Source organism: Corvus cornix, chromosome 3, assembly GCF_000738735.6.
Source record: "Corvus cornix cornix isolate S_Up_H32 chromosome 3, ASM73873v5, whole genome shotgun sequence".
Classification (NCBI taxonomy): domain Eukaryota; kingdom Metazoa; phylum Chordata; class Aves; order Passeriformes; family Corvidae; genus Corvus; species Corvus cornix.
The window spans coordinates 78,067,637-78,081,753 of record NC_047056.1 but is presented as its reverse complement, the minus strand read 5'-3'; the positions used below and the strand labels follow the sequence as shown (position 1 = coordinate 78,081,753).

At 39.0% G+C, this 14,117-nt stretch overlaps 1 protein-coding gene across 2 annotated transcripts in view; it reads right to left on the bottom strand.

The window, feature by feature from the left end:
- MDN1 (midasin AAA ATPase 1) overlaps window positions 1-14,117 on the bottom strand; it is a 94,041-nt gene that overhangs the window by 58,052 nt on the left and 21,872 nt on the right. For both annotated transcript variants that reach the window (XM_039568557.1, XM_039568556.1), the window contains exons 16-32: window positions 13,737-13,948; window positions 12,198-12,301; window positions 11,055-11,199; window positions 9,673-9,769; window positions 8,348-8,461; window positions 7,602-7,749; window positions 7,327-7,437; window positions 6,384-6,535; window positions 5,756-5,934; window positions 5,173-5,381; window positions 3,941-4,087; window positions 3,079-3,220; window positions 2,817-2,951; window positions 2,602-2,740; window positions 1,538-1,676; window positions 1,318-1,448; window positions 685-829 (exon numbers count right to left, since the gene is read on the bottom strand). In XM_039568557.1, coding sequence (XP_039424491.1) covers window positions 685-829; window positions 1,318-1,448; window positions 1,538-1,676; window positions 2,602-2,740; window positions 2,817-2,951; window positions 3,079-3,220; window positions 3,941-4,087; window positions 5,173-5,381; window positions 5,756-5,934; window positions 6,384-6,535; window positions 7,327-7,437; window positions 7,602-7,749; window positions 8,348-8,461; window positions 9,673-9,769; window positions 11,055-11,199; window positions 12,198-12,301; window positions 13,737-13,948 — 2,449 coding nt within the window. The remainder of the gene's footprint in view (window positions 1-684; window positions 830-1,317; window positions 1,449-1,537; window positions 1,677-2,601; window positions 2,741-2,816; window positions 2,952-3,078; window positions 3,221-3,940; window positions 4,088-5,172; window positions 5,382-5,755; window positions 5,935-6,383; window positions 6,536-7,326; window positions 7,438-7,601; window positions 7,750-8,347; window positions 8,462-9,672; window positions 9,770-11,054; window positions 11,200-12,197; window positions 12,302-13,736; window positions 13,949-14,117) is intronic.

Below are 14,117 nucleotides of genomic sequence, written 5' to 3'. Positions count from 1 at the left end.
GTAGCACAAATTCAATGCAGAAATAAATCCTGTTTAAACACATGGCTTCACAATGAGTGGTTCTCTATTCCAGAAACCACTTTAAATGGAGTACCCATCTTGTTTTGAGTAAAAGAGCTTCTGGTTCTTTTTTATAGACCTAGCTTCCAACACTGCTTAAAAGTTGCAGGGTTTTGTTGTCTTATGGGTTTTCTTTAACATGTTTTAAATTACTTAATTCTCAACTTCAGAAACCATTTTTTGCAATAAATGAAAAAGATCTTCTGCGATGTGATGTTCATTATTCACCAAGAAACACAAGAGGACCATCACTGTCTGAATAGGATTAGTGAGAACAATCTGTTACACAACTTCGTACTACCCCAGAGAGCTGGATTTACTTGCTTCACAAGTCACAGATCCTGCACTTGAAGTATTCTACATAATAAGCCTGAGTATTGAGAGGCCTGAAGCTTCCTTTGACATTTTGCTGAGTAGTCATTTATAATGCCAAAGTGACAGCCCACGGAAGTGGCAGAAAACAGATTCACCCCAATCCTCATTTAGAGTGATGAAGCAGATGCCAACTAGAAAGCACTGGATGCCAGAATTGGCATGACACATTTTGGCATTGCACCTCCAACCACTTAATGGCCAGTAAAACCAGAAAGATGCATGCTGTATTTCCAGATGTTTTGACTTTACCTCTTTTTTCCCAAAGTCACCTCCAGGGTTCATGGTCGCAAGGATACGGAATTTCTTTCCTGCAACTAATAGTTCTACCTCATTCTCCTCATCATCTTGACCACCTTTTTCAGCAAGTACCAATGTCTTTTCAGCTTCAAGAACACTAGAGAAATGGATAAAAAAAAATTGCTAATTTTAAATTCTGTTCCACACTTCAAAAGGTCACTTAAAAATGAAAATCACATTAATCGGCCTGGATAAACTTTCGTTTACCCAATATAACAGGTAACAGAAAAGACTAAAATGAGGGATACTGCAAATAGATAATGAAGTTAAACTTGTATTTTAGTTGTTCTGGTTTGTTTTTTTTTTTTAGACACACACAAAAGAGGGGAATAACTAGATTTTGTTCCTGGGATTTGACAAGAGGCATAATTTCAAGAGCTCGCTGACAGGCTGAAAATATTAATACTGCAGATGGTAAACTAGAGATTTTAAGTTTTATTTGTACCATTGTCCTTTTTAGCAAGAGAACACCTCACCTAAGCCAGGAAACAAATGTGCCTAAAAGAAGTCAGATTTACCCCACTTATGTTTGGATAATGAACAGACACATTGAGGATGCTTAGTACTACCACATTTAAGACATACCTGTTAAGTCGCTCTAGTACAGAATCATCAGCTAAAGAAATCTCATCAAGGAGAAAAAACCCCTCCTCTTTCATTGCTAAAACAAGAGGTCCATCACACCACTCAAAGAGTCTAGAACCATCAGATTCCTCCTAAGAAATGGAAAAGGAAGTGAAGTCATAACCACTACTTTTTACTTCCATGGTCCCACCATCCAAGCTATTACTGGTGCAAGACAAACCTGGTCTTTGGACCTCTGCCTGACTGGTCGCAGCCCTCCCAGGAAGTCTGATGTCTCCATATGCAGGTGGCAATTCACTGAGTACAGCTTCTGATTTGCTAATGATGCAAAGATCTGACAAATGGTAGTTTTACCACACCTGCAATGAAGTAATTTCATTAAAAAGGATGAATTTAAAAAAGAAGCAAAACCAAACAATCAGCTCACTTTGGACAGGATTCATACTTTCATTGAAGAGCTATGAGGCAAAGGCCCAACACGCAAATTTCCTTCTGCTCCTTTCCTTTAAAGAAATGTATGCAAAGTGAAGCCGTCTTTGGCACAACTGTTGCTGACTTGTCCAAGAGGCCTTTAATTAAATTTAAATCAATACCTGCATAGATACATTTCTGCATGTTGAAAGTCAAATTTTTTCAGCTTGCCCTTACAGATACCCAACCAGCCTAACATTTCACTGAACTAGAACTGCTACACGTCTGGACCAAGCCTAAGTCCGAGGAAATAAACCACCGAGTACCTAGTTTTCATTTACTACCCAAGTAAATTTTTCTTCTCTCTTTTCTTGCATTTTTCTTTCCTTCTCTTCTACAAAAATTTAGGCTACAAATTTATAACCAGCACAAAGCAGACATTATCTACTTCCATGACCTCCTCTACAGCATATGAGGTGGAGAAGTGGTAGCAAGGCTATATTCAAGCTCTTAAAACATGTAAATTGAATGTGTTCTCAAAGAGAAAAATGCCACAATACCCCAAAAGCAGGCACTACAGTGAGGCACACTGAGATGCTACAGGGCACCTTGTAAAGATGGGGACAGAAGTCAGCTCATTTTCATTTTACTACTTTTATATAACTTCTGTGTAGTTATACAATGCAGATAAACCCATCAAAGACTTGGGTTAAACGAGATGCAATTGCTTCCCCTCAAAAAGGAACTGTGAAAAACAGCAGTTGCAAGCCTGCCATGAGAAAGGCTCAAATGTCCCAGATCAAAGAAGCACTGAAGCCCCCAACTCAGCAGCCAGTGAAGCACTACCAAGAACAGCACAAGAAGCAGGATTACCCAGTGTCTCCCACCAGCAGTACTGGTTCACCAAACTCCAGGGCTCGTCCCACCAAAATGGCAAGTCTCCTCATCCCTTGAGTCCAGACAACATGGTTAAAATCTCTGTCCATTACTGACATCCACGTGGAAGACTTAGCTGCACAACAGAAAGCAATCCATCAGCTTCAGTCACATCTAGAGATCTACCAGTGGGGTCCCTATAGGAAACTCACCCAGTAGCTTCTTGACACTTTCCCCTGAGAAGAGAGACTCAGGATATATTTTTTTCTTGAAGTGTTTTTCAATGACATTTTGAATAACATCCACCTCCTCCTGTTTCCTGACTCTGCCTGCCAGAAGCATAAAACCTGCAAAACAGAGGAAGAGAGAAAGCAATTACTACCTGGGTAATCAGCAACAAAAATTTACACTTAAGAAGTGGGGCTGGAAAGTGATTCTACAGACACTTAAAAAAGCTGGGGCAGCAGAGCTCACCATCATTTGCTAAGTGCTGAAGCCAGTCATACTCCTTCTGCAGCTGTTCTGCCAACCTGTACCTTTCAGCCCAGCGGAACAGATCCCGCAGGGTAATGAATCCATGCTTCCCAGCAAACACTGTCGAGCCTCTGCGGTAAGACTGACACAAGAACAAAATGGGAGCTATTTTTTCATGAACTCGTCCAAATACTTCAAGCAAAGCTAATCACCACTCTCTGCAGTGACGTTGTAACAAGAAAATTCCATGAACAACAACAACAAAAAACCCTAGTAGAGTCACAACTCCTAAAGACTAACTCTTTTTAGGCAGGTATTTGACGAGCACCAGGAACAAAATAATTTCGACAATAATAATAATTTAAAAAAAAATCAACTAAGAATAAAATAGGTACCTGGAATAAAACAAAATCCAGTTTGTGCTGCTGTAATTGCTTTCAAATACGAGGTAGTTTTAGCTACATAATAAGTGTCAAATGCCTGTTGAATACAGGAGTGGCCAAACATATCCAAAATTGCTGCTTAGAAATAATACCAAATTTCACGTGACCCAAAGACACCTACAAATCCAGTACTGTACTTTGGCTCCAGAGAAAGGGATAATTCTACACATCAAATCCCAAGATGTCTGGTTTTTTTGGGTTTTTTTCCTCGTAGCTTTCTCTCAAATCTGACATCAGCTTTCCAATTCTTCGTCTTAACCACTGAAATTTGTACCTTGGTGGGTTCTCTCCATGGTTTAGAATTGTAAATATCCATCAGCTAACAATACCTCCCCCTCAAAGGAATTTCTACTACTTTGTACATGTTACTTTGAAATATGTTTGCATTTGTTAGACTAAAAGAAGGAAGACTCTCATACTTGCAGGTCTAACATGACTTTGACAAGCTTGCTGCAGTAAGAAGGTGGCAAACTGCATCTCCTGTGCAGGATGGTTTCCAGTTCAGCACTTGGCAGTTCATCAAAATGCAGCTCCACAAAACGATTTCTGAAGGCTCTGGACAAAACCTAAAATATGAGACCACACTACTGCTCGAACTTTTTCCTTTGATATTGCTCATAGATCTTCCCCTACACATCCAAAGGAAATAGGGATAGTGTCATAGCATACCAATTAACACACACACATCAACATTGAAAGAAAGCACAAGAGACAGTCTGGGTGAGGACAAAACCTTTAAAATGGATTGTGTGTTTTAAGGGCCTAGGCAGCTAAATATTGCAAAGCCACAAGCTCACTCTCCTTACAATGGGAGAATTGGAATGATAGAAGTGATAAAACTTTTAGGCTGAGACAAAGACAGTTTCATAAGTAAAGCAAAAGGTGCGTGTGCAAACAAAGAAAAATCAGGAATTAATTCATTGCTTCACATCAATAGGCAGGTATTCAGCCATCTCCAGGAAATACAGGCTTCATCATACACCAGTGTTATTTAGGGAAACAAACACTGAACATCCCCCTCTTCCTCCCCCTCCCCCCAGTTTTGACTGCTGAGTTTTGATATATGACATGGAACATCCCTTTGGTCAGCTGGGGTCAGCTGTCCCAGCTGTGTCCCCTCACAGCTTCTCCAGCACTCCCACGCTACTCCACAAGTAGGTGGGGCAGTGTGAGAAGCAGAAAAGGCCTTGAAGCTGTGCAAGCACTGCCCAGCAATAACTAAGACATCCCTGTGCTATCAACACTGTTTTGATCACAAATCCAAAACACAGCACCATACCAGTCACTAAAAAGAAAATTACCTATTCCAGACAAAAAACAGTACAAAATGGACTTCTATAGCCTAAGTAGAATCTCTTTTCCAGTGCTCTTAGACAAGAAATGCTGAGTCACTTAAAATACACATGAACTCCAGTTCAGTAAATCACTTAAATCTCAACTACCTAAAATGAATTAGAAATTCTGCATCTGTGAAACAAGCAACTCACCTAAACAGAAGCCAGATGTACTGACAGTCCACAGCCACCTCAACTCCCTCCCTCTTGAGAGATTCATGCTGCTACACATCAAAAGGTTCTCACATCACACTTTATGTATGAGAGAGATTAATTCCCTAAAGTCTTACCTACCCAAATAAATAGATCATACAGACCTTTCTGCCACCATAGAGACCTGGAGGGTTCTGTGTGGCAAACAGCATGAAGCGAGGGTGAGCTTTGACAACTTCCTGAGTCTCAGTAATGAACAGCTCTCTGTTATCATCCAACAAGCGGTTGAGAGCCTCCAGAACATCAGTGGGAGCCAAATTCAATTCATCTAGAACAATCCAGTAGCCCTTTCTCATTGCATCTATGAGAATGCCTTGGGGGGAACGGAAAAATTCCAAGTTAAAAATCTTATCAAGCAAATCTAACAGAAGCACGCACTCAGATACTTTTAGCAACCCATTTTCATTCAGGATAAACACTGATCTAGAGAAGGAAGCAACAGTATTGTTTAAATTGTTGACTTACCATCTTTAGGTCCAATAGGACAAGCATGATCAGACAGACATGAACTTTTCAGAATTCAATGAAATTCACACAAGTGATTACCAATAAAGTGCAACTACTAACTTTATGACAGGTCATCTCTCCATTGTAATAAACCAGATATGTTAAGCAGAAAAGAAGAAAAAAAACCCCGGCCATTGAAATGAGACAGGAATTTGGAGTATATAGAACATGCTCACTTACCTTCCTTAAATACCAGCTTTCCAGAGGCATCTGATGTGTAACAGCCAATATATTCTTGGATATCAGTATGCTCATGGTTGTTAATCCTTACACAATGATTCCCAGTAGCAGCAGCCAACCAGCGAATTAAACTGGTTTTACCAACAGAGGTCTCTCCTTGAATCAGTACTGGATGAGTCCTAAAAGCCATGACCAAAATAGTGGGTTAGAAGCAGGAGCCATGCCTTTCTCACACACAAGGTGTCAACATTATTAAACCACATTACCAAAACACCACCACTTCACTCATTTAGGGTATCCAAGATCACACACTAACAGGCAAATACAAATAACTTTACTCCCAAGTGCTAACAGCTACCCATGAAGTTTTTCATGGCAGTGTGAAACAAGCAGGTTATTCTAACTGCAAATTTCTAGATCAGAATTTAAATAAAACTAGGTATGGCAGCAAGATGTTTTAAGGAAACAAGAAACATATGTATAAATTTCAAGTCACTCTATAATGAAAAGTTAACTGTAAAGTAGAAGGAAAATAGACATTATTCATAGACTTAGAGGGGCACCAACACTCAAGGCCTAAACAAACATATTTAACCTATATTTTTAATTAAAAACTTGAAACACTTACCCTGCAGACACAACCCTGACAATGTCTTTCAGATTAAGCTTAACTGAAGGGGTGAGCACATAACTCTCATCTACTGTAGGTTCTTTGTCCCCAGCTGAAATCCAGTATCCTTCTATAAGTATAAAACTCCCTCCTTGGGGTTTTGGTATTTGCTAAGGAGACATGATAGAAATAACAGATTATACAAACGGGTTTCAATTTGCTAATGAAAACAACTACTGTTACAGCACTGCTACCTATGCTGTAAAGAAATTTTAAATCAATCCCTGAGCACTCCTGCAATAAGCACTGTCACAGAATGCAAATTACAGGAAAAACCTGACCAGATTGTTTCAGGGTCATGAAGCAGGAATCTTTGCCAGTGCCATGAAGTTAAAAGTGTCTCAAGAGCCTAGCACTGAATTTTGAAGGGCATTTTCAGGCAGGAACTTTGCTTTAATCTTTTTATGCTCAGACACATTTTCCAGTACGAAAGGGTTTATTTTGAAACCAATACCCATCTCTTAAACTGGCTTCCCCATCCCCCACGCAAACTCGTGCTCGGTTCCCAGCACTAGTGATATTCTTCCTTTCCCATAAAAGACAAAGCACAGATGCTTCTTCATATCCATATGTTCTGCATTCAGAGTTTAAAAATATAAAGCCTGAGAAAGCTCCTCAAAAGTCTGTGAAAGCTTTACAGTTGGAGCCACTGCATTAAGCTGCCCACGCTCCACAGTGCTGGAAGCCTGAATAAATAAACAAATAAATGAGCTCACATACAAACATTCAAGCGAAGTGAAAAACTACAGAAGAATGGTACTAATTTTTTCTAGTTCTTATCTTTATAAAATGAAAAACAGAACTGCAAGAAGGAAATGCAGAGGAAAAAAAGGAGAGAAGACAACTCAAAATAAATTCCACTTTAAATACCAGACAGCTCTTCATAATCTTAGTTGCCTACCTGCTTGAGAAGGCTTTTGATGTTGCCAGAGACTATATGCTGGCAAATTAGCTTTTGAACCACTGGGTGAGAACCTCTGTCAAGCTGCGTCAGGAAACTCAAACAGAAACCCTAAGAAGAAGAATTATTTTCAGTGATAAATACGAAAAGTAGGGGAAAAGATACAGACTAAAGAACCATTTCTGTTCAATACTGAACCTAGAGAGGATTATCTTTTACCCAAACAACCTCTGTAGTGAATACACACTGAAACAAATGCTAGCACAGGTGATCACCTCATACAGGGAGCGCGCTATGCTGCCACACGGATTAGACGCTGCAAATCTCAATGCCCTGCACAGGGTACGGAGACTGTAGTGAGGTCTGTGGCCAGTTCCATCCACCAACTTTGTTTCTGCTTCCTTTCTCACAGACAAATAAAAGCTGCAAAAACAAATTTACACAGAGCTGTTACTGATCAGACCACTGCTACAAGGAATTCAAACCCAAGTATGAACACCTCAGCTTATTCCCAACTGGAACTTTTCTTAGAAGCTCCAGGCTGGGAAAGCCATGCCAAGCTCTGCCATCTGTACAATCAGTGAAGCAAAGCAACAGAGTATTTTTAGAACTGTATTTTTGAGAGAGCTTGATATACAGGGAGTGACTATACACTCCAAGTATTCTAAATGTGAGATAGTTCACCTTACACTACAGGAAAGAAAAGTAACTCTAGACAAATACAACAAACCATTTTAGTCTCTCAGATGTGAAACAGGACTGAAACAACAATACTTTTTAACTGGTGCCACCAAGAAAACAATTCTGAATTAATAAAAAATAGAAATCTCCTTCCCACAAGTACAGAAACCCTCAGAATCAAGATGAATGTCCATGCTCTTCTGTTTCCTAAAGCTATGCCAACTGCTCCATGGGGAGCATTACGGTGTTTCCCAAAGCAGTCTAGCCACGGACTACAGTTACATACTTTCTTTTTGTGACTTATTTCATCAAGAATTATAAGAGATTACAGTCAACTCACTTCACAATTCCTTGTACTGTGCTTTTGTTCACATTCAAGCTTCTCAGATAATCCATGATAAGAATCTGCAAGTCTCCTTCATTTCTCAATTCTTCTACATAAAGTTCAGTAAACCTGAAAGAATCAAATCAATCTGTAGCACTTAAGGCACCTGACCATATTGAAAAATCATGTTATATATAAATCTCATGGCATGTAACATTTTAAATTTTTAAGTAACAGAATACGGGTAGTTAAAGCTATAGACCTATAGACTGTCAAACCTACAGGCAGACTCAAGAACCAGAGCAGTTGAAAAATAAGGTATTACTAATACTTCCAAGTAATTTATCTAAATTAGTTTAATTTCTTAGACTGAAAGTGAACAATGTGACTTAAACTACAATTTTAAACAATTTGCAATAGATACCTGAATGTTACAGCCTGAACAATGCAGTACTGACACAGCTGTAGCTATTTTTGACAAATAGTAGTAGGTATTTTTGACAAATAGAAATACAAATTCATTTAAACTTAGCAAGTTATGCTGATGCTGGACTCTCTCCTGTATTACAATCACTTTCTTTCCTTTCACGATTCTGCAAGACAGCCAATAGCAATAAAACCTTGCTTTGCCACTGGAAACTACAAATGACTAGTTACACATAGGTGGTGCATCTCCACAGTCTTGCAAAGTGTTTAGGAATCTGGGAAGGGACTATACATGCAACTTTTGGCACTCATGAGGGAAACTGCATCAAGCAGGAGATCTGTGCATACAGGAAGGTAGATGGCACTGAAGAATGCATCCGCCACAATTCCAATTTCCTTGCCACAACTTACATGTTTTAAGACCACACATCAAATATTTTGAGTATCACACACCTGCGCCACCATGCAAATCCTCTTCTTTTTAGTGAACGAGACTGGACATGAAGCTTTTTGCAAGGATCATCAACACTTCTGAGTTATCAAGAGAAAGGCTGCTAAACAGACACAAAGCACTTACCTGTCTTTATTACTCCAATCAGGAACATAAACTGCTGCAGTAGCATTCCCAGGTACTGACAGCTTGTGAAGAATAATCATTTCCTGCCCCCACTGACAACACTCTACACTACTGCTAGACCACTTGCTCACAGCTCAGCTACTTCACCAAAGTATTTTGCTGATTCTATTTCATGAAAAACCTTCACCATAATGTGGAAAGCATCTCTCACAGGCAGTAAATTTGAGTCCAGATTTGTATCCTCAGGCTTCAGATAAGGCATTCTGGTCAACTCCTGAAACTAATTAAACTCTGAAAAAGACAGTGACTATTTTGTCCCAGAATCATTATTTCCTACCTGTTTCTTATTCCTAGAGGAAGATTTCTCTTTCCAACATCTGTAGCTGGATTCATGCATGCAAACAAGCGAAAATCAGGGTGACGGACAAGAGGCTCTAAAGTAAAGCAGAAATAAAAGACATAAGGTTCACAATAAACACTGGATATTTATTATGTTAAATAAGGTATATTTTATCTAAGGCAACTTTCTATTGCTGCACTACTAAAATTCCTTAAAAATTCCAGTGGCAAAAATTTTCAGAGAACCCCACATGATTTTCTCAGAAGTACCTGCATCTTCACAACAGCCACAGGCAAGTGAAACCTTGACTTTTTTGTGCATAGCGAAATGTTTTAACAAATGTCTTGGGGTGACCTTATGATGTGTATCCCATATTGCTGCCTATGCCCAGAAATTAATTCCTGTGCCTTTCTATGACTCTAAACTGAGCCTGAGAGGGGGAAGGAAAAACTGAGCAAAACTTTTTCAAAGCAGTTTGCAGCTTGTTCAAGGTCACACACAGCAATTTTTTTTTCCCAGTTGCGGCGGGGGAGGGAGGAAGCACCCGGCTGGCTGCTCCCGGGTCAGTTTTTTGGCCAGTTGTTCAGCTCCTTTTTCTCCGGAGAGAGACTGTGAGTTGAATTTTCCCTTTCCCTGGAATTTCAGATTTGCCCCTTTTCCACTGGATTGCTTCAACATCAGAGCACATCAGGAGGACTTTTCATCAGGCACAGAGGGCCTGGCCCTGGGCCAAGCCCCAGCTCCAAGGAGACCGAAGGGAGGACTCGAACACTCTCCCAGGTTTTTTCTCCACAGAGAGAGATTTTATTACTTAGCATTATTTTCCTTTCCCTGTGTGTTTGGTAAATAAATAGTTTTTATCTCTTTCCTTTGAGGAAAATTTATTTTCCCCGAACCTGGTGGGAGAGGGGTGGTGACCTGCCTTCTCTCAGAGGATATATTTCTAAATTTGGCCAAACCAGCACATATTTAGTTCAAAATGTTTCAAAAATTATGTAAGCCCTAAACTTGCAACTCTTTTTGTCTCTTTCAGAACAATAGCCAGTGCTTCCCTTGGCCAGGAAGAAAATCCAGCCTAGGATGCTCACACAACACTTGCCTCTGTCTGTAGCTCTTGAGAGCAGCATTCAGCAACTGCATTTTTTTACCTTTACATCTGTAAAAGGAGTTAACTTCCTACACAGCAGCCCCTGCAGTGCTGTTGAGAACACACCAGTGTTTTGGACTTCTTGCAAAGAACTATAAAGCCTACAAAGAGCACATCACTCTTTTGCACACATTCATTTTAATGGTAAATGAGCTCAATTTATTTTGAGCTACACAGGATAGGGAAGTCAGCTGGATACCAAGATACAGAAAAGAAAGCATAGAAATAGTACCTGTGTCTCCTCTGTCTAATAACACCAGTGACCCAGATGATCCTTCCAATAAACCACTCAGGCACTCCAAAGTCTCTGCTGCAGCCAAGTTAATTTCATCCAATAAAATCCACTCTCCTTTTTTTACTGCTTGTGCTAGAGTACCCTAAAAATAAGACAAATTTCTTAATCATGTTGCCAGCAATGATATATCAACTGAAGCATTCAGATACAGGAAATACTTGGTGTGCACTCTGTGCCTTGATTAGACAAATGGCAGTTCCAAACCTTTTACAGCAATAGCAGTTTTACTGCTCTCTCTCAATAACAGCAATTATTTTGCCAGTCACAGAAGTCAGGCAGTTATCACACCATTACATCAGACACCAGTTTGACTGGTTCAAATGTAAGATTTAAGATCTCTTATTTGTGCAATGCTGTCTGTTGGTGATACCTACCACTGACACCACATAGAATAAAGACAGTTAATCCAAAGACACAAGCAATATTATGCTCCTATGGAATCTGTACCTTATTAATTAAAACGATGACTATATTAATTAAAACGATGACTATATTTAAGTCAAAGGTTCTCCAACTATTCATACATACATTTTTTATAGAGGACTGGTCAACATTTTACACACTTTACATGAAATTTGAGTGCATATATTCAGACTAACAGGGTGACAAGGAGCAAGCATGCATATACCTCACAATTTCTCCTAATCACACTTAATGTCATTAAAACATATTATGGGTTGGAAATGTTTTGAAAAATCACTTTTAGATAAATAATCAATCCTTAATATTAAATCTTTCACAGGAATCCCTAGACAGAAGCATGAGCTACTGGAGACTGGTCAAGAAGTTTTTTCTAATCTGATACAGTTGAAAAGATGGTATGACATACTCTTTTATCATACCAGTCCTAATTCCTATTATACAGCACTGATTTAATGTGCTACCACAAAACATTCTCCCACTCCCCATCTAAACATTGCCTCCTTGAAGCTGCACACTTGGTTTCATGAGTTATCATGGAACACATTTTACTTCACAGCAAGGTTCTTGCCAGGAAGCTATTTATATAATACTGATTGCAAAGACTTTTAAATACTTCTCCTTATTCCTCCTAGCACCAAAATGCAAATCCCTAAATACCTCAACAAATGCAAAGAGAAGAGCATTTTCTGTCATTTTCATCTGTTGATGAGCGTGATTCAGTTTAAGACCAAATGCCTCCCACTTTTCCTTCAGTGGCAAGCCTGCAAGCAAAACAAATTTAAGTTTGGACCATCCAAACAATATCACAAAAAAAATGTCTGACAACAGCACTTTAATCAAGTTGTTTCCAGCACAGAGGCAAAAGCAAGCTTGAGCAACAAAAACATTCAAGTCCTGCAGGTGACACACCACAAATTAAAAAAATAATTTAATCTTGTTTTGGTTTTTGTGTTCGTGGTTTTTTGTTTTTTAAATTTAACTGTACCCATATGTGGATAATGTTCAGATAATTTGCTATTCATTCCTAGATGAGGAACAAACACTTATACTGCACTTTGTTCCAGCATGACTGTTACCACTCTGATTTCCAGAGAGAGAAAGACACGTCAAAAAAATAAATCCAAATTTATAACCCTTATGACAGAACAGATTAACAATGAACACTTCAGTATCAATAAACACACTGATGCTTATCAGTTACAACATTACTTACTATAGCACTGATTTCAGTTACTTGCTAAAAATCACTAACTGAGCTACATACAGCACCAAAATTCCTCAAGAAACTTTGCAAGTTACAGATTTCAGCTTGTCTTTATTTCAGCTTATCTTTATTTTAGCATTGTCAATTCTTGGATTAACTAGTCTTTAAACCCTATTTTTTTTTTTACATTTGTGGGCATTTCATTTAATATCACTTAAAAGAAGAGTGGAGATAAAGTTCATAATTAATTTTACTTAACCCAAACTGAATGAAAGCTACAACTTCACTTATTCTGCTGGTCTAGAACCAGACACAACTCCGTACAAGACAAAGTATCAATGCTGCCCCAGCCTCAAAATGGGTTGTGAAGTATAAAACAAGGAAAAACCTATTTGGGAACTAAACCCCATAGAAACAAAAGAAAACACTAGGCAAGTCAGCATCACTGCCAGAGGAACCAAGGCAAAAGCAAGCTCTTAAAATTATTACTACCCTAAAACAGTTATTACTTCGGGCTTGGGTTTTTTGTTGTTGCTTTGCTTTGTATTTTAAATAGGACATATTTGTGAGACATAAGCAGGTTTCAGGACTGAAAGTATGAATGCATTCACATAGAAGATTGACACACAACCAACCAGGACTGCTCACCAGCACAGCAAACAAGTGCTGAGTGGAGACCAGATGTCAAGGGTACCATAGGGCAGACAAGTCAACCTCCACACCGTCAGGCATAGCTAACAGCAGAGATGAGTTAGAAAAAGGAAAAACAAAACAAAACACAACCCAATCACTATTCTAACAGAGTTCTGAATGTCTTGTTGCAATGTTGACATTGCATTTCTCAAAACCAGAAAAAAAGATGTAATATAGGGGGAGGGAAAACCCCCTAAACCTCAAACAAACCCAAATTAAAAGAACAGAAGTCACCATTATTTATGTACCCTCTGCAGTGGTTCAGCACTAACGTGTGTTTGATCCATCTGAAGTCTTACCAGATGCATTTTCTTTTACTTCTTTATTAATAGCAGATTTATGAATATGTTGCATTAGTTTTAGCAGATCATGCCAACGCTTCTGCCTGTAGCAAGTCTGAATGTGTCCCAAGAATGTTTGATTTTTCTTCCTAGAGAATGTCTGAGAGAAGAGTTCTTCAAAAGACTCTCGCAGAGGGAGCCAGATCAGCTTGTTATCCACAGGCTTGTAACTGAAGAGAAGCAAAACAGTAATTCCTCATGTGAGACAGAGTTATCTGTGAACTTAAAAAAGAAAACAACCCCAAAACCAGTTACTTGTAACAACAATATGCTGCATGGATGAAGCCTTGTTTCTGAAGTTTTTTACTCAACTAACAAACCATGTAAAATTGCACATAT